This window comes from Drosophila hydei, unplaced genomic scaffold, assembly GCF_003285905.1.
Source record: "Drosophila hydei strain 15085-1641.00,03,60 unplaced genomic scaffold, DhydRS2 tig00000172-arrow-pilon, whole genome shotgun sequence".
Lineage (NCBI taxonomy): Eukaryota > Metazoa > Arthropoda > Insecta > Diptera > Drosophilidae > Drosophila > Drosophila hydei.
Genome location: NW_022045682.1, coordinates 4,482,689 through 4,500,871, shown reverse-complemented (window position 1 = coordinate 4,500,871; position 18,183 = coordinate 4,482,689). Strand labels below are relative to the sequence as shown.

Genomic DNA, 18,183 nt, shown 5'->3' with positions numbered 1-18,183 from the left:
TGTAATTAAAGAAAAACAAGAATTTTTTATTTTTATTGTTTAAGTAAATGTGAGAGAAACAAAACAACAAAAACAACAAACAACAGGCAGTAACAACAAAACAGAGTACAAAAAATGAAAACAAAACAAAAACAAAAATAAAATAGACATAAAAATTTTATGATTTTTTGTTTATTACAACAAACACACATACACATACATGCATACACTTAAAAAAATTACAGCAAATTAAGAAAAATTAAAAAAATTATTCGATAAGCAAGAAAAATGAAAAACAAAAAATATATATAAAAATATGAAACATGCTATATTACAATACAAATATATGTATGTATATATACTATATATATATATGTATGTATATATATATTCTATATATAATGAGCATGCTGAACTCTATAAACACCATCGCATTAATGTTTACTTTTTTAAATTATTTCTATTATTTAATTAATTTTTAATTTACATAAACACACGTACATATATATATATATATATATACATATATATACATATATACATATATATATATATATATATATATATATATATATATATATATATATATATATATATATAACATTTAAACAAGTTTATTGTATTTTTTCCTTTTGCCCAAAAAAATATGAGAATCGAAAATTTTTGGAATGGATCTTATTGAGTTTTTTGTTGATTGTATAATCTAATTATAAGAAAGAGCGTGTGAGAGAGAGAAAGAGAGAGAATCGTTTATTATATAAACTACACACATACATATAAATATGTATATATGCATATATATAGTTATGTATATATACATATATATGTATATACTTTACATACGACGTAAGCTAACGCAACATTACATAATATTACTAAATACGATAACATTAAACATAAAACATTATATATACATATATATAAATAAATCCATAAATACACACATACATAATTACATGCATACATACATATATCTGTATGTACTAAAATTTGCGTACATATACAAACGAATAAATAAATATGCTTTAGTACATAAGTGCAAGCAGCAGAGTAGCAGAGTTGAAGAATATATAAGATAGCCGGTGTTGCTGCAGCTCAGCAGAAAAAGAAAAAAAAAAACAAACAAAAAGAACAAGAAATGAATGCCCTATCCATGTGTGAGTGTGTGTCGGTGTGTGCGTGAGCTTAGATGAGCAAAATGGAGAGAGTGTAGACTGCCTGCAGCTCTCTGCAAAGCCGCTGGAACGCTGCGCGCTGGCAGAACAATCAGCTTTTGTCTGGTCACCATTAGACACCAAGTGTTCATCGGGAAGCCGAAGACAGCAGCTGTCGCGCAGCGTAGCAACGGCTTTGGCCACCTACTATCAACACCACCACCACCCACAACGGAGAGAGAGTTTGAGAATGATGGAGAGCGGCGCTCCACCCATACACATAAAACACACACACAAACATACATACATACACATACGACGCGCACACGCGCACACACACGCTTGCACATGCATCGGGCATTTGTCTTGGAAGAGCGCAGCGAACAGATTTACAGCTAAACAACAGCAAGGAACACATTGTTTATGCATTATATAAGCCAGATCATACATACAAACAAACATATTACTACGTACATTCATGCTCTATATAAACAACAAACAAAATACATTAAATAATTAAAAAAAAAAAAAAAAAAAAATACGAAAACAAAAAAAATTATGTCAAATAAATGGTTTTTCCTTTTCCCCTCAAAGAAATACAATTTGCAATTTTAATTATGGGATTTTAAGAATTGGGAAGATATTGGATATATTCATGGTATACATCAATTGGAATTCGACAATGTAGACTTTAAGCCTTTACAAAGTTACAGCTATAAATCATATCGAACTCTCCGAATATGCACTGTTTCCAAATTTGCCACAAATCTCAAATAACAAATTATATAAACATATATCTCCTTAAAATGCATCCTTCCTACTTATATATAATCTGAACTGGAATATCACTAGCCTTATTTTCATATAAACTAAAACTAAATGTAAAAGATAGTTAGGAATTCCTCTTCTACAGTTGCTCTTCTTCGATTTGCAGATCAGTGGAAAAGACATACATATCCCTGCGTCGAGCGAAGAGCATCTCCTGTCGCTTGGGATGAGTGGCCAGGGAATGCACCACGCCTCCATTGTCGCCTGTCAGAGAAACAAAAGGTTAAAAAGGATTCACATTGAAGTGCAGCTCATATTTGATTTACTAATTCGAATACGCTGCAAGACCTTCGCCTCGAGTAGATCCCAGACGTAGGCATCCCCCTCACTGGAGCCAGAGACCAGGTGCGCATCATTGGCCAAGATGCCGCACTCGATGTGAAAGTCCGCTGACTTATGACCTTTATATTCAGATAACAGCCCACCCGATTCGCAGTCGAGCAGACGCAACGCGTTATCCTGGCAACCAGCTAGCAGGCACTGCTCATCCCTCGTTTGCGCTAGATAGGTAATAGGTTGGCCCACCTCGTCACAGGTGAGCTCACCTATCCGTATGTCATAATGACGCACACAGCCATCCAATGAGGAAGCAAAGATTTTGTGGTCATTGGTAAGCACAGCTGTTATACAATCCTTGGCCTCCTTCATCACCTGGACAGGATCTAAGCGGCGGGTGCGTATATCCCAGCACATGATGGCATTGTCACGACCACCCGATATGGCAATCGAGGAGTCCTCGTTGAAACAGACACAGCGTACGCCACCAGCATGACTCCGTAGTCGTCGTACAGGAGCGCCTGTAAAGGATTTTATATATTTATCTTACTTAACTTTATATATTTCTCTCTCTCTATCTTACCTGTTGCCACATCCCAGTAGATAATGCTCTTGTCCAAGCTGGCGGAGACAATGTAGCTGCTATCGCAGCTTCCCGCCACATCGGTCACCTCGTCCGCATGACCTCCATAGGTCTTCAATAGCAACCCCGAAACAGGATTCCATAGTTTTATTTTCTTGTCCGAGCCGCAGCTCATGCAGTAGCTGCCATCCACTGTAAAACGGGATTAATGCTATATATACAAATATTTTGAAGAGAAACTTACCATTATAACGCACTGCACGTACAGCTCCTTGTTTACAGTCTATTGTTTTGCTGCAGTTAAAATTAAGAAAAGCCGGCATTTGTTTATATTAAGCAAATTGCATCAAAATTAGAGATGTTAATTGTGATGGCATAACTCAAAAAGTGACTGGTCACGAATTGAGCGATGATCGTAAATAGAGATGGACATATTGTTATGCACAAGCACAATCAAAATTTAGACATTTTACTATTTTAAATGAAATGCAAATAAGATATAACTACAGTGCAAAATAAATAACTAATATCGTTTATTCTATTAGCAATTAACGTTAACATCCGCAGTCACAGTCACAGTCACGGTAACTTGCTCAGTCTCGGTGGCAGTGCTTTAACAGTGTTGCTAAATGCGCATTGCTCGAACAAAATTACGCTAAAAATGCCTCAGCGCGTCGGGCTGACCAAAGCGGAATGCCAACAATAATAAAGCAGCGGCAACAACAAAACGTCGACGCAACAAAGTTTTTTCGGCAACAAACAAATAAATAAATACCTAAAAGAAAGTAAAACAAATCGTGTTAAATAAATGTAATTAAATATATGAAATATCAAATAAAATAAAGTACAAAGAAAAGACGTAAATTCCGCGGCACGTGTGTGGGCGGGGGAGGCGAAACGCGGTGCTTTGGATGCTACGCAATAATTCAACGCTACGCAATTTCAGCTGCTGCTGACGCTGCTGTCGCTGCCGCTGCCGCTACGCACCTGCTAAACCTGAAGCGCTGCTGCGGCCATCGCCGTCACCGTCTCCGTCGCTGCTGACGTGTGCAAACGAGAGCGAATCGACGACAGGATATTTAACAACAACAATAACAACTACTACTCATACTACAACAACAACAGCAACAAACTGCACGACAAAATTAACGAAGTGTCAGTACAATTGAACGACACAACGCATGCATACACACTCACACACACAAACACACACGCACGCATACTCGAATAGAACAATCAAAAGCTAACGAAAAACACAAATTGCAGTAAAAAAAATTGCAGCGAGTTGCATAAAAAAATCCTGCTTAAGAATAAGTGCACACAGACACGCTCACAGGCACACGCACATAGAAGCGCGACAAAGCAAAAGCAGAGAAAAGAAAACATTAAAAAAAGGGCAAACAGTGCGCGCACAAACAAGGTGGAAAGTAAAAAAGTTGTTTGTCAACTTGTGGCGTCCATTGCACACACAAACATTCCCTCTGCAACACCCAGCAGCAGCACCAGCAGCAGCTCCCCTCAAATGTTGCAGCAACAAAGTGTCTGGCTGTACTGCTACTGCTACCAAGTGGAAATGCAAGTCCAGTGTGCATGCAACAGCGCCTGCGGCCAGTGCTAAGCAACAGCGTAAGAAGCAGCAGCAGCAGCAGCATTAGAAGAGAGCAGCAATAGAAGAGTGCAGCAGCAATCCCTTGCAGCCATGTCAACGGTCACTCGCAGCGCCAGCGCCAGCCCCTGCATGGCCCTCAATGGCATCATCGACGCAAGCCTCTTCCCACTCAAATCCACGTCGGATGTGGTCAATCTCTTTAGACGCGCCCTCACCAGCGCCATTGAGCCCGATCTGACGCTGCTCTCCATCGTTGTTGGCTACATTGAGCTGTCGCTGACCACCGGCGAGGCGGCCCAAGCGGCGCAGGCAGCCCAAGCGGCTCTAGGTGAGTGACAGTTGACTTTATGTGGACTTATATTTTATAAGACATATTTTTGTCGATAGCCTCAATAGTCTATTAGTTGAGTTACTTCTAACTTATATTATATAAGAGACTTATAACTACATTTTATTAGTCTATTTGAGTAACTGTTATTTTCAAATATATACATAATATATATCAAATTATATCTTAAATATTTATATATATAATATTTTGAAATTATGTTTTATAAGAGTTTCTATATATTTTTAAGACTGTTTCATAGTGGCAGCTGAGTTTGCTTCCTTATAATTAATAACTATATAAGTATTATTTAAAAGAAATAAATATATATATATTAATTAAATATATTAAGCCTATTTTTGAGAAAAAGAATTGTGAATGAAATTTTTGACAAATTTTTAAAATTAAATTAGAATATAAACAATTATGTTTAATTATATTTAAAGTAATATCTAGTTTTTAACAGCATTTTAAATAATTTTTATCGCTTTTTTAGGTGGCAGCAATGAGGTAATCATGGGTAACAGCGTGCCCTTTCCCGTGGTGACACACGAGCTGATTGCCGGATTGTACAAGAAGTTCCAGACGATATTGTCGGTGGTGGACAAACCGAAGCCGCATCGCCAGGCGACGCGGGAGATTATCAAGAAGGTGTCGGATGTGATATGGAATTCGCTGATACGCAGCAGCTACAAGGATCGAGCACATCTGCAGAATCTGTATAGCTATCTATCTGGCAATAAGTTGGACTGCTTCGGCGTGGCGCTGGCCACCACCGCCGGCTGCCAGCTACTGGGCTATCGAGATGTTCGTCTAGCCATTTCCGAGGATCATGCGTGGGTTGTATTCGGGCAGAAGCATGTGGAGTGCATTGAAGTGACCTGGCACGGCAAGGGCAGCGAGGATAAACGCGGCCAGGACATTAGCGCAGGCATTGAGTCCGGCTCATGGTTGTACCTAGGCGGCCTAGCAGTGGTCTGTGAACGTGGCATGGAGGTAGCTGCCATCTGCGTAGCTTTAAATATATCCCTCAGTGCGAACAGCGATTGCGTTGAAGTGGCTGAGCTGCAGCAGCAGCTGCTGTGGCTGCTCTACGATCTGGGACACCTTAAGCGCTATCCCATGGCTCTGGGTCTGCTTGGCGAGCTGGAGGAGATCAATCGCACGCATCGTAGCATCAGCTGCGAACAACTATTCCGTGAAGCAATTGAATCTTCTCGCAGCCATTACCACAATCATCACGTCTATCCGCACATCTTTCAGGGCAACTATTACAATCGTTTGCTCAAATATCGCGAAGCCTTTGCCGCCTGGGCTAACGCGGCGGATGTAATACGCTTGTATACGTATCAATGTCGAGACGATGAGGAGATCTACAAGGAGCTGCTGGACATTGCCAATGAGCTAATACCCTATGTGATGAAGACCGAGAGCTCGGGTCATTCTGCTCGTAGCATTTTACGTGACGCGGAGGTGTTTGCCAATTTGTTGCGCTTCTATGATGGCATCTGTCAGTGGGAGGAGGACAGCCTAACGCCCATTCTACACATTGGCTGGGCGAAGCCGCTGGTCACGAACATAACTAAATTCGACCACGACATACGCTCTCAAGTGGTCATCAAGCTGCCTGAAGATCTGGAGGCTGAGCAGGCTGCAGCACTGGAGGCTAAAAAGAAAGCTGCAGCTGCAGCCACAGCAGCTGCAGCAGCAGTAGCTGTCGAGGCATCGCTTCATTTGGAGGGCAACAACAACAATAACAACACGGTTGTTAAGAAGGATGAGGTAGGATATTCTAGCTCAATCTATAACGTCTCGAATAGTTGTATATCTCTTCAATCATATAATAATTGTTGATATATACTAAAAATGCAAATTGTGTCCATTTGATCATTGCATTGCATATGCTACTTTGTAATCTATTCAATTAGTTTTAAGCATTCTGCTCTCTGAGTAAAGTATACTTCCATCATATAGCCTATTTAAAGCCCTCTTCTAATTATCCGTTTCCTTCACAGAAATCTAAATCGGAATTGCCAACAACTTTGGCGGACCTGACAGCTGCGTGTGGCGAAAAGATATTGAATCCAGATTTTTTGCTGCAGGGCGGCGGTCAGCCGTTCGCTGATCAAAAGCAACAAGCAGCAGCAGAGCAAACAACGTCCAGCGAATTGTCGCACAACAACAACAACAACAGCAGCAGCAACAATGCTGAGAAGGAGGCTACAACAATAAGCAACAATGGCAACAATGAGGCTAACAGCAACAACAACGAGCAGCGGCAGCAGCAACAGCAACAGCAACAACAGCAGCACAAAGAAGCTAAAGTAGAGGAGAGCAGCCAAGTGGAGCTACCGAACAGCAATCAGCCAACAGTTGTTGATGATTACGATCCCTTCGAGATAATGCTGAAACGTCCAGTGATCACGTTGTATAGTCAGAAAATGAAAGGGCTGAAGGATCTGCTGCTAGCCGAGAAGCTAAACACGCATGCTATTTCTCTACAGGTGACCGCTCAGTCGGTGGCATCGCGTAAGGTGCGTGGCGGAGGCGCCGACAGTCGACAGCCGGCGACCATATCGGCGACTATAACAGCTATAGCCTCGACAGAAGGCGCGAGTATTGGAGGCAGTGCAGCGAGCGCCACATCAACCGATTCGTTTGCACCCACGCGACCGAAGCGCACAAGGCGCGAGTAAAAAAAGAAACAAAAACAAAAGGAAAACTAAAAACCAGTTGAAGTAATGTGTAGTGATTTGTTGTTTGTAATTATATTATATATATTTATATATGTATGTATATCAGATAATGTAAGCTCAGCTCCCAAAGGAGCAGCGAGTAGGGCATTCGCTGCAAAGGCAGCTAGCAGATATCGCGTACAAGTAAAACACTCGCTGTAAATGGAGACACGAAATGCTTTAGCTTAGCAGCGAGTTTTTACTGAGCAGAGCAGAGACGACTGCTTTGTTTTGGCAGCGAATTGTTCACTCGTTGCCTTTGTCAGTTAACTTGCTATAATATTAATCCTTTATTATTATTGCATATAGATATGCGCTATCAATATTTTCGATGTTCGATGTGTATTTATGTAGTTTGTAAGCGCGAAACAAATACCGTTAGAGAACGCTTAGCGTTTTAAAAAAAGAGACACACACACACCCATACACACAAATACTTATACAAAAAAGCTCTCAACTATTTAAAAAATAACTGTTCTAGGCACAAAGTAACGGTTAGAAGCAGCGAGTGATGTATTCGTGCTTTGCGCCAGAACTATGAACGTATTTCTAGCCTGTTAAAGTAAATAATTTAATTAATTTTTTTCTATTTATTAATGCAACTTGTTTCCAACCACAAAAACTTTGTTCTACATTTTATTGGTGCTCTACTTGAAACAAAAGAAAAATTGAAATATTGAACGATGTATAAAAAAGATAAATAAGAAATAATTGTTTGCAACTACTTGATGCATTCGATGAGGCTAAGCTGTTTAATTTACAGATTGTATACAATGCATTTGCATGTTTGTATTATTATATATATATATTTATATATTAATATTCAACTTACAGATCAACAGATAAAACATATTTAACACTTCCTCTCTATATGTGATAAAACTGTTTTTTCTAGAAAGCTTTCAAATACTATATGTATTAGATGCGTATTTAATCATACACAGCTACCCTATATACATATATATATATATGTACCATATATATATATATATATTTATCAACTTAATAACTAACACATATACAAACACACACACACACATACACAGATATAGAAGGGCCGTGTAACTTAATGGAGCAGGACGGCAAGCACTCTTTGAAATACTTGATCAGCACCACAAAGTTATATTATTTAAAAAAAACTTTTGCAGCCCTTATTAGTATTAAAAGAGACACAATTTATGTTATTTAACAAATTTTTTATTCACTTAAAAGTGAAAATTTCAAAAGAGAAAAACATTTAAGCATACAAAAGAAAGGAGCTTAAACAAAAACAAATTGTTAATTGATGATAATAATTGCATTTTTATTTGTGCGTTGTGCGTCTGTGATGTAAACAAATAGCAATGATGCCCATTAAAAAATCGATATTCAAACAAAGCAAAAACACAAAACGAACAAAAACAAGTTCAAAAAGAAAAATATTCAAATGTATGGTGTTTTATTCCTTTATAAAAGTAGTATACTTAAAACAGAAACAAATCTATATTAATACATATGTAGATATATTTTGGCATACAAAATTTTTACAATAAGCTCAAAAGAAACTTAAAGAAAAAGAATGCAACAGTTTTGGCATGCTAAAAATTCCAACCAAAATACAAGATTAAAAAAATGCCTATGCAACAAAACAGAAAACAAAACAATATGCAATAAATCAAAAGCATACCGCAAAACTATTTATTATAAATGTTAACGTTACGTACACTTCAACTGCTCAATAACCCTAATAGCTTGAAACTCAAATAGCCACAAGTCAAAATGTTATAAAATAAATAAAAATACTAATAAATGCATATTTCAAAAACCTAACAGCGCGCCAAATGTAATTTTAACAGTCTGGCAACGCTATGATAATCGTGTCGAATAGCATATCGAACACAAATGTTGTTGAGCACTAAATATCGATATATTGGTATTGTAAGTACATCTCTAGACAAGTGACTCGGCATCATTTCGGCTAATCGTCAAATTTGTTGAAAAATAAAAATTGTTTAACAATTGTAATTCAGCATACACACACAAATATTAAAAATGTCTGCGCCCGATAAAGAGAAAGAGAAGGACAAGGAGGAGTCGAATCAGAAGAGCGAGGATTTGGGTCTTCTAGAGGAAGATGATGAATTCGAAGAGTTTCCCGCTGAAGGTATGAATTTGTTTTTGTTTTCGTTAAAGAATGTCAAATGAAGAGAAGTTTTTCTGGCAGACTTTCGTGTGGCTGACGATGTGGAGGAGCCAAACGTGTGGGAGGATAACTGGGACGACGACAATGTGGAGGATGATTTCAGTCAGCAACTAAAAGCACATCTAGAGAGCAAAAAAATGGATACATGAATTTCTCGATTCTTCGTTCGTCCCTAACCACAAAAAAACAGTTTAAACTTTAGCAATAACAAATAAATATATTAAGTCTAAACCACACAGTGATCTACTAAGGAAGAGACTATTATTTTGATTTGCTCCGCATCGCGCTGCTCCCCCTCGATTTGCTCCTGCAGCTGGCCTTTACTCTGCTCCAGCTCTACGATGCGGTTTTCTTGTTGATTGATGAATGTGTCCAGTTCTGTGATCCTTTGCTTTGGCTCTTGTGCATCATTTTCGAATTGTAGCTTAAGTGTTTTGAGCTTTTTTTCGCAGTCTAGAAGTTGCACTTTTTGCTTATCATTTCCAGTTGAGAGATTTTGATTTTTCGATTCTATTGATATATGCTTTTTCTCCATTCGCTCCTTGAGCTTGAGATTGTCTTTGTACTCGCTAAGCAGCTCCGGTGGCAATATGTTCATCGCCTTCTCTAATTCATCGATCAGCTGCTGATTGGCTTCGATTTCCAAGCGACGTTCTTTATATAGCTCTTCCTGCTTCTCCATTTCCTGTTTGCTACTCTCAATGCGTGCAAGTATTTGCGCTGTTTGGCTGTTGATAGAAATTAAATCAGTTTTTAATTGGCTTTCTTCTTGTCAACTTACCTTTCGACCAGCTCCACCTCAGTTTCCTTTACCAACAACTGCTGGAATTTTTTAACCTGACCGTTGAGTTCTGTCAGCTGTTCCTCCTGCAAAGCGAACTCCATTTCTTTTTGCTGTAGGATCTTTGATTGCTCCTTCAGTTCGGCCATTACTTTTGGCAACTCCACGCTCAATTTGGCTATATTCGTCTGGCAATTAACAATATCAACTTTCATTTGCTCTGCCTTCTGTTTATTAAGTTCCAATTCAGAGCGTTTTGCAGCGATGGCTGCGCTTAAAGCCTGCCGCTCCTTGAGCTGATCGGCAATGGGACAAAGGATCTCCTTTTTTTGCATTTTATAGAAACATCTGTAATTGAAGAGCACATCCAGGGTGCTAGATGTCTTCTTAACAGCTGTAAAGTAGATTTGTATAATAATATATTATATATATCTATTTGTACAGATCGTTCGTACTTGGCTCTATTATATCTATGTATGTGAAAGTTTTGCCAGGGAATGATATTTGTATTATGCGCTCCACTTGCCGGCACAGCTTGCTCAGGAACAAGCGCTTCTCTCTGGACGTATCCTTCACCTCGCTCTCGATATTATATGGTGGCTCCAATCGAAAGCCAAAGGAACGCAAATAGCAGATCAGCACCTTCGTTAGAAATGCTTCTGTTGGATGCGACAGCTCGTTTGGTCGCATATTCAATTCGGGAAACAGCGAATTGGCTGTCTCGCAAACGAGCTCTAACGCTGCATTGTTGTTATTCATAATATCTAATTTACTTTGATTACTTTTTAAAACTTTTTACAAATGACAACCAATTTACCGCTTTGATTCGACGCTAGATATGACAGCAACAGCTACTCGATATATCGATAAGCATGCAGCCGTATAGCTGGATCAACGGTTTTTTAAATGCAGCTGCTAAGCAATATATATCTAATATTTGCACGATGTATCGATAATTGGCTTAGGTGTTGTAAAACAGCTTAAATTGTGAATGGCGGACTTAACGGATTTTGAAATGGGGATACTATGGTAACAATGGATTGTTATGTGTTGTTTTCACTTTGTGTGCTACTGCAATATAATAGCATAACAGGAACAGAGCAAAATGACATCCTCCAGCGCGGTGGAAGATGAACGGTTAACTGATTCGGATTTATCCGATGATGAGGGTACATAACAAATCTTAAATACTTTGTTGTATTGTTAATATGTGGAATTTCACTCAGAGCACAAGGAGGAGGTCCCGCAGGAGGAGATTCGTCCTCCCACACCACGTCCCACATACAGTGATGAGGATCTTAACCAGCTGATGGAGTATATACAACGCATGACCACATTGTATTTGTTGGATCAAATGGATTGGAGTGAAGCTTCCCTCGATAATATACGACGCTGGCTGCTGGAGGTCAACGAACCGCTGCTCACAATTTTCTATGCAGACAATGTGCTGACAGCTTGTCTGGGGTTCCCTACGAAGCCAGTAGATGATATTAGCTACTTTTTTCGTGCAGAGCCCAACGAGATATTCTCCATCGATGGCTTCCATGATGAGATTCACTTTGGCACCGTGCACAGCGACGTAGATGGCTGCTTGATGCGTCTGCTGGAGCGCTTCTACGCGCCCATTTTCAGAAACTACCAGGATTGGAATCAGACAGTGCGTGCCAGGTTTTGCGCCAGTCTCGACAAGCTGTTGGCCTTCCTCTTTGCCATAAACTCCAAGATCGGTGGCATCACAGCGCTTTATGTGCCCTTTGTGCTGCATCAGATAGGAGGGGAGCAAATCGTCTGTGACAGGCCGTTGTTCAAGAATCTCGAAAGCATCGCCGTCTATTGGACTACACAGATACGCACAGTGCTGAGCGATCGAACACTGATGGCACCCAATACGCTGGCAACTGTGAGCGATGAATACGAGTTCTGGGAATACCGATGTAGGTAAAATATATGTATGACAAAGAGTGCGGATTGACTGACTAGAAGATACCCTGAATTCAAAGTTTGTAGCTTTGCGATCATGGTTTCAGCTTTGGTTTTCAGAGACTCTCTGCAGATAATTATTGTTTCCATCTTAAATTAGTTAAAATATTTAATTTATATTTTCAATATATTCAAATATTTATGCTTGCTTGCAGTGGAGGTGCTGCAGGGACTGAACTCTCAGCTAGAACAGTTCGATGTGCAGCGCGTGTTCAAGGTGTTGCGTCAATGGCAGTCGGTGCACATGCCACAAATTGAGGAGCTACTCTCATCTGCTCAGCTAGAGCAAGAGTTGGCTATGTCGAACATAAGATTTTTGCATTTGCTGATGGAGCCATGTGCCAAGATCGATGAGTCGAAGTCGTTAGCAGACATCTCGCAACAGTTGCCGCAAATTTTTCATCTCTTGCGTTTCGTTTGGGAGCAATCGGATCATTATAAAAACAGCGATCGAATTACTACACTCTTTCGCAATCTGAGTAATCAGATTATTAAGTATTGCACCTCCCAAATAAATCTGGACGAGATCCTGGCAGGTCGTCCGAGATTTGGCATTAAGATGTGCAACATGTCTGTAGACTGCTGCCTGTCCTACGAGGAGCAGCTGCACCAACTAGAGCTGCAGCAGATTGGCTGGCAGTTAGACCAGGGCATCATATTTAATCATGTGCATGCTTTTATGGAGAGATTGAATGATCTGAAGGACATATGTGAGGCGATGATTGTTTTCGGTCGAATGGATGAGCTTGAGACCATTGACAAGGTTCAGTTCAGTGGCACCACCGGCGAGCAGCTGGAGAGGATTGCGGTGAATGTGGAGCAGCAATTCCTAACCACGCTCGATCAGCTACGCAGCTCGAATACGAAGAGCTTGATGCTGGATGTCTATCGTAGCGAGTGGTATGACAAGATGGAAGGCTATCGCAAGGTTGTCCGTGGCATAGAAGAGACCCAGCAACGACTTCTCTCGAATGCATTTCGTCGTGTCTGCAATGTGGAGGAGACTTTAGAAACTCTCAATGTTTTACTCTACTATTCTTACCACTCCACTCTACGCAAATGTTACCTGGGCCAGGTAAGCAACCTGTGGCACCTGTTCAGCGAGGACATGGATGCGACGACAAGGCAGTTGCTGCAGCTAAGGCGAAAGCAACATCCTTCCTGGCTGCCCCCACATGCAAGCGTTGCTCTTGCCTATCGCATCAACCTGGACCGTTTGACGTGGCTGCGCGATCGTCTAGCTAAATGTGGTGCCACCTGGTTGCCTGGCGTGCCACAGGCAGCGATTGCACTTGAGAAGTTTGAGCTTCTGCGCTTGGAGTTCGAGAAAGAGATACGATCTTCGTTTGTGGAGTGGCAAAGTGAAACCGGAAGTAATCTGGGCCAGAAGCTGGAGAGATATTTGGTGTATCGCAGCAAGCAGTCCAAGTCCCTGCTGCAGTGCAACATGGATGCCAGTGCTTTACAGCTCTGCGTGCAGGCGGAGCACTTCGAGAGATTGGGCTACGCAGTGCCTGCTCCGATACGCAAGATCTACGAAAAGCAAGATTCGTTGAAGCTGGCTTATAACAGTGTGCTACACGTCTGCCTGGACTACAATCGCTTGATAAACAGCCTGTTGCCGAGGGAGCGAAAGCTCTGTCGTCCTTTGATTCAGTGCCTTGATAGACAGCTAGCGCCGGGCATCTATAAACTAAGCTATGCCGACGTATCGAATGGGGAGCCCAATGATAGCTACGACCTTTGGCTGCAGGGATGTGTTGAGCATGTGGAGGAGCTCCGCCTAATTATCCAGCTCTACAAGCGCGCGAATCGTCAGATTGTGCGCAACTGCGAACGGATTTGCGACACGTCCATGTTGCGATTCAACTTTAGTGGAGCCGTGGACATTTCTGTATTTGAGCAGCAGCTGAGCAGCTGCTTGAGTAGCGGCAACAGTGCCTTGAGAAAGTACTACAACACCATTGTGGAGCTCATGATGGCAGTCGCTAATGAGTTTGCGGAGGTGCAAGACGAGGTAAGGTCTCTGTACTTCATTCGAGCTCTCATTACAATTATCGCACTTATTAACTACAGCTCTCCAACGAGTGGCATCAGTATGTGAATGTCTTTGATGATATGCTGGCCAGCGCTTTACTCAGCTGCGCCCACAATTCCTTGCAGCTGCTGCGGGATGCCTTGCGCGCTGACGAGGAGCTGCCGCCTGGTCCCATACTTGTCATGGAAGCCGATGTCCAGGACTCTCAAATACAGCTCACACCCAACATGCAAACAGTTGGCTCCATGCTGCGTGGCGTCATCGATCGCGTGCAGAGTCTGGTGGATCAGTTTCCACGACTCGGCTACAAGCTGAAGATCCCAAAGGAAAAGCGGCGTCCGAATTTCGCTAGAGCCTTTCGTGAGGATACGGAATGCTCGGAGCTGGTGCGCGACATCGAGACAGAGATCGCTCGACAGCAGACGAAGATTGAGGAGTATTTGATCCATTGGCAGGCACATCACGCGCTATGGGAGCTCACAGAGGAGGCATTTACGCAGCGTATGCTGGCTAGCGCCAAGACAGCGGGCGTATTCGAGGGCAGCATCAAGCACTATAGCTCGCTAGCAGATGATATTTCGTTCATGGACGCCATTGCCCATGTTCACTTTGTTCTCATCAATCAGAATCCCATTAAGAGCACTCTGCTCGACTGGATTGAGAAGTGGCAGGCGCTAAATATTCAAATATTGCTGCAACATGCAACGGGTCTCATGGAAGGTGAGTGCATAAGAATGTGGCGTGATTGACTGATTGAACTGATCTCTAGCTCAAGCCTGCATTTTGTTATGTAAGTGAAAATGAATCCAAAGTTCTCGCTTACAGCTATCTATCGCTATATGGAACGCAATGAGCGCAAAGTGCTGCGAGTGCCGCGCACACACAGCGAATCTATTGTGGCCAATCAGCTGTTCGAGCGTCTCGTCCAGGCTGTGCCACAGAAACAGTCCAGATTCACGCCCATGCTGGAGCTGTTTGTGCTTTTACATAAATATCGAGTCGCCTTGTCGGACGCAACACGTCAACAGATCATCGAGCTGGAAGCTAATTGGCTGCGATATCTGCAAATACTGTTGGAGGCTGATGAAATGCTCGATAACGAGGGCGATGAGCATAAGATCCTGCTGGCCCAGCACGCAGATAAGTTCAGGCTTATATTGAAGCAGTTTCATGAGGATTACTTCTCCAAGTTGCCCAAGAAGTAGAGTTTGGAAAAGGAAAGTGCATGAAATGACATTGATAATATATTTTATTATATTTATCCTTATCAAATTTTCTATTTATGAATTTGATAAGGATAATAGTATTATTTTATTTATATAATCCAACTGAAAGATCAGACAGATCAGCTAATTATATATATACAATTTTATTTGATTGGAGTTACAGTTCTGATTCATTCTCTTGCTGCTAAACTGGCTGTTTAATTTTGACAGACAGTTAAAGTGGAATAAAGTATTATTACTTAATAATTAACTTGGACAGGACTATGATCAATTAGCTCTTAAGGTCTTAGGTCTGTTGATATTGATTGATTTTAAAGCTGATAAATTTTCGATCAAAAGTTGAACATTAAAGAACAAAAATCCTTTTTTAAATAAATTTATTTATATTTTTTCTCAAGTGAATCAAAAATAAATATCATTGGCAGCATTTCTTTTTAACAAAATCAAATGAAAAAAAAAATCAAAATCAAATAAAAAAATAATTTGTAAAATTCTTTTTCGTTTGCTGTTGTATGCCAAAAAAGTATTACTCACTTCTATATGTTCCACTGTAATATATTTAAATATCCCCTTCTTTTTGATAAAATGTTTCGTTTGGGATTTTTGTTTTCGCAATTTTCGTTTCGATTCGAATTCGTTGTGTAAGCAAATTGCGGGCATGTTTGTTATCAGCTTGATGGATAGGCTTCCGTCTGGGCTAATGGGCAGTTAATGTGGAGCAGCTGATGTGGGTCCCAGTCGTGAACTGTTCGCTGGGCCATCCACTTCTGCTGCTCGCCTGCTGGTTTACTGTTGGCGTCCATGGCGCTCGCATATTGTGCGTCTTTGTGGGCGTGCATCGATCGCAGCTGCTTGTCCATTTGGCAGTGGCGCGAGTTCTGCTGTTGCGTGGTCATCAGCTGACTGTGGTAACTAGCCAGCCTCTAGAGCACAATTGGCCCAAGGCGAATGTAACTCACCTGCTGCTGCCCTGGCAGTTAGCAAAGGAGCAGTTGATTGAGCCTCAAGCTAACTTCCTAAGTCGCTTGCAATGGACGCTTGGAAGGCTGGAGAAATCTGGCGAGCTGCTGGATCAGCCGGAATGGCGCAGCTTTATGGAGCACACTCCAACAACTCCCTACGATCTGCTACTGCTCGGCTATCATTTCAATGATCATCTTCTGGGCGTGGCCGCCCATTTCAATTGCCCTGTGGCCATTATAACGACGCAGCAGCCAATTGGCTTTGTGCACAGCCTGTTGGGCAATCCGGAGGAACGTTGGTATGTGCCACAGCCCTACGACAGTCGCCAGCGCACAGGACTTGAGGGCTGCATCTTTGGATTGTGGGAGAAGCTGTCGGAGCTGCTAGCCAGGCGCGTCATGCAAAGGATTTACAGGTGACCTTTAGATGCCTTCTGACTAGGTAGATGTAGGTGTAGTCTTAGCTCACTATGACTCTTTAAGATAAGAGGCAATGCTTTCTTATACATCCAAAATTATTCTGTATCTGTTTACCTAATTGTAATCTAACAGTCAATCTATCTTTACCCCTTTTAGCACTCACTTTCCTTCGCCTCGCTATCCCAGCTTCGAGGATATGCGTCGTCGAGTGGCACTGGCTTTGAGTAATCATCACATGATCAGCGAGGGACCCATAGCTCCGCTGCTGCCCAGTATGCTGGATATTGGAGGCATTGTCATGGAGCAGACAGAACTGATGAGTATAGTTATACCTCAACGTCCCTTCATACTCTTTAGCCTGGGCACGCGGTTCAGCTGGCTCACAATGCCTGGCCGAGTGGAGCAAGTGTTTGTGGATGCTTTCGCAGAACTAAAGGATTATGATATATACTGGACATACGATGGAGTTAATGCTGCTGCTATTCACTTGGCAAACAGCCATATATATTTGGAGCAGTGGTTGCCACAAGCTCAGCTGTTGGCTCAGCCCCAGGCGCGGCTCTTCATCACACATGGAGGCAAGGGAAGCCTAACTGAGGCACTCTACCATGGAGTTCCTCTTCTTGGTCTGCCTCTACTAGGCGATCAGCGTCCAAACCTGCGCAAAATGCAAGCCAAGGGCTGGGGCTTGACTCTGGACATTCACAATGTTAGCCAAGCTCAGCTGTTGGGCTCCATCAAGAGGCTACTCAATGAAACGCACTTCAGAGAGAGCATTCAAAGATCTTCAGTGCTGTATCGAGATCGTCCTTTAAATGCCAGTGATGTGGCTGCATACTGGCTGGAATATGTGATTAGGCATAAAGGTGCACCGCACCTGTCTGGCAACGCCAGGCAGCTGAACTTCTGGCAGCGCCAGCTGCTAGACGTTAGACTAACGGTCTATGGTACCTTGGGCCTGCTTAGCTGGTTGGCCCTTTGGCTAAATAGAAAACTCAACTGTAATCGCTGACTAGCTTTATCGTTTAATCGTAATTTATAAGTGTACAGATATATATATATATATATATATATATTTATATATTTATATATATATATATTT

The 18,183-nt window shown here is 41.5% G+C and overlaps 6 protein-coding genes across 6 annotated transcripts; 4 read left to right on the top strand and 2 right to left on the bottom strand.

Moving 5' to 3' along the window:
- Positions 1–1,733: 1,733 nt before the first annotated feature.
- LOC111595931 (WD repeat domain-containing protein 83) lies at positions 1,734–3,210 on the bottom strand. Its single transcript, XM_023309890.2, has 4 exons — positions 3,065–3,210; positions 2,821–3,012; positions 2,228–2,758; positions 1,734–2,165 (listed from the first exon to the last, which is right to left on the bottom strand). The coding sequence occupies exons 1-4, from the start codon at positions 3,141–3,143 to the stop codon at positions 2,041–2,043; spliced, it is 927 nt and encodes a 308-aa protein (XP_023165658.2). The 5' UTR covers positions 3,144–3,210; the 3' UTR covers positions 1,734–2,040.
- A 405-nt stretch (positions 3,211–3,615) lies between these two features.
- Positions 3,616–7,655, top strand: LOC111595934 (menin). The gene is made up of 3 exons (XM_023309894.2): positions 3,616–4,757; positions 5,254–6,539; positions 6,773–7,655. Exons 1-3 carry the CDS (start codon positions 4,520–4,522, stop codon positions 7,451–7,453), a joined length of 2,205 nt encoding a protein of 734 aa, XP_023165662.2. The 5' UTR covers positions 3,616–4,519; the 3' UTR covers positions 7,454–7,655.
- A 1,759-nt stretch (positions 7,656–9,414) lies between these two features.
- Positions 9,415–9,863, top strand: LOC111595933 (probable 26S proteasome complex subunit sem1). Its single transcript, XM_023309893.2, has 2 exons — positions 9,415–9,635; positions 9,696–9,863. The coding sequence occupies exons 1-2, from the start codon at positions 9,524–9,526 to the stop codon at positions 9,821–9,823; spliced, it is 240 nt and encodes a 79-aa protein (XP_023165661.1). The 5' UTR covers positions 9,415–9,523; the 3' UTR covers positions 9,824–9,863.
- Positions 9,826–11,296, bottom strand: LOC111595932 (zinc finger protein 853). The gene is made up of 3 exons (XM_023309891.2): positions 10,911–11,296; positions 10,456–10,849; positions 9,826–10,402 (listed from the first exon to the last, which is right to left on the bottom strand). Exons 1-3 carry the CDS (start codon positions 11,212–11,214, stop codon positions 9,901–9,903), a joined length of 1,200 nt encoding a protein of 399 aa, XP_023165659.2. The 5' UTR covers positions 11,215–11,296; the 3' UTR covers positions 9,826–9,900.
- A 264-nt stretch (positions 11,297–11,560) lies between these two features.
- LOC111601013 (dynein heavy chain 2, axonemal) lies at positions 11,561–15,678 on the top strand. The gene is made up of 5 exons (XM_030223411.1): positions 11,561–11,624; positions 11,682–12,389; positions 12,591–14,452; positions 14,512–15,193; positions 15,299–15,678. The coding sequence occupies exons 1-5, from the start codon at positions 11,561–11,563 to the stop codon at positions 15,676–15,678; spliced, it is 3,696 nt and encodes a 1,231-aa protein (XP_030079271.1).
- Positions 15,679–16,424: 746 nt separating this feature from the next.
- LOC111591964 (UDP-glucuronosyltransferase 1-6) lies at positions 16,425–18,093 on the top strand. The gene is made up of 2 exons (XM_023303907.2): positions 16,425–17,077; positions 17,238–18,093. Exons 1-2 carry the CDS (start codon positions 16,425–16,427, stop codon positions 18,091–18,093), a joined length of 1,509 nt encoding a protein of 502 aa, XP_023159675.2.
- Positions 18,094–18,183: the final 90 nt, after the last annotated feature.

Bases quoted from the DNA above. Each gene is read 5' to 3' on its own strand.
- LOC111595931 (XM_023309890.2), bottom strand. From the start codon at position 3,143: ATGCCGGCTTTTCTTAATTTTAACTGCAGCAAAACAATAGACTGTAAA. The intron at 3,013-3,064 runs GTAAGTTTCTCT...CCCGTTTTACAG, and splicing joins ACGTGCAGTGCGTTATAATG to TGGATGGCAGCTACTGCATG. The intron at 2,166-2,227 runs GTAAATCAAATA...TTTCTCTGACAG, and splicing joins CTTGCAGCGTATTCGAATTA to GCGACAATGGAGGCGTGGTG.
- LOC111595934 (XM_023309894.2), top strand. From the start codon at position 4,520: ATGTCAACGGTCACTCGCAGCGCCAGCGCCAGCCCCTGCATGGCCCTC. The intron at 4,758-5,253 runs GTGAGTGACAGT...TCGCTTTTTTAG, and splicing joins GGCAGCCCAAGCGGCTCTAG to GTGGCAGCAATGAGGTAATC. The intron at 6,540-6,772 runs GTAGGATATTCT...TTTCCTTCACAG, and splicing joins CGGTTGTTAAGAAGGATGAG to AAATCTAAATCGGAATTGCC.
- LOC111595933 (XM_023309893.2), top strand. From the start codon at position 9,524: ATGTCTGCGCCCGATAAAGAGAAAGAGAAGGACAAGGAGGAGTCGAAT. The intron at 9,636-9,695 runs GTATGAATTTGT...TTTTTCTGGCAG, and splicing joins CGAAGAGTTTCCCGCTGAAG to ACTTTCGTGTGGCTGACGAT.
- LOC111595932 (XM_023309891.2), bottom strand. From the start codon at position 11,214: ATGAATAACAACAATGCAGCGTTAGAGCTCGTTTGCGAGACAGCCAAT. The intron at 10,850-10,910 runs GTACGAACGATC...TCTACTTTACAG, and splicing joins CATAGATATAATAGAGCCAA to CTGTTAAGAAGACATCTAGC. The intron at 10,403-10,455 runs GTAAGTTGACAA...TTCTATCAACAG, and splicing joins GAGGTGGAGCTGGTCGAAAG to CCAAACAGCGCAAATACTTG.
- LOC111601013 (XM_030223411.1), top strand. From the start codon at position 11,561: ATGACATCCTCCAGCGCGGTGGAAGATGAACGGTTAACTGATTCGGAT. The intron at 12,390-12,590 runs GTAGGTAAAATA...GCTTGCTTGCAG, and splicing joins CGAGTTCTGGGAATACCGAT to TGGAGGTGCTGCAGGGACTG. The intron at 15,194-15,298 runs GTGAGTGCATAA...TCTCGCTTACAG, and splicing joins TGCAACGGGTCTCATGGAAG to CTATCTATCGCTATATGGAA.
- LOC111591964 (XM_023303907.2), top strand. From the start codon at position 16,425: ATGTGGGTCCCAGTCGTGAACTGTTCGCTGGGCCATCCACTTCTGCTG. The intron at 17,078-17,237 runs GTGACCTTTAGA...TACCCCTTTTAG, and splicing joins GTCATGCAAAGGATTTACAG to CACTCACTTTCCTTCGCCTC.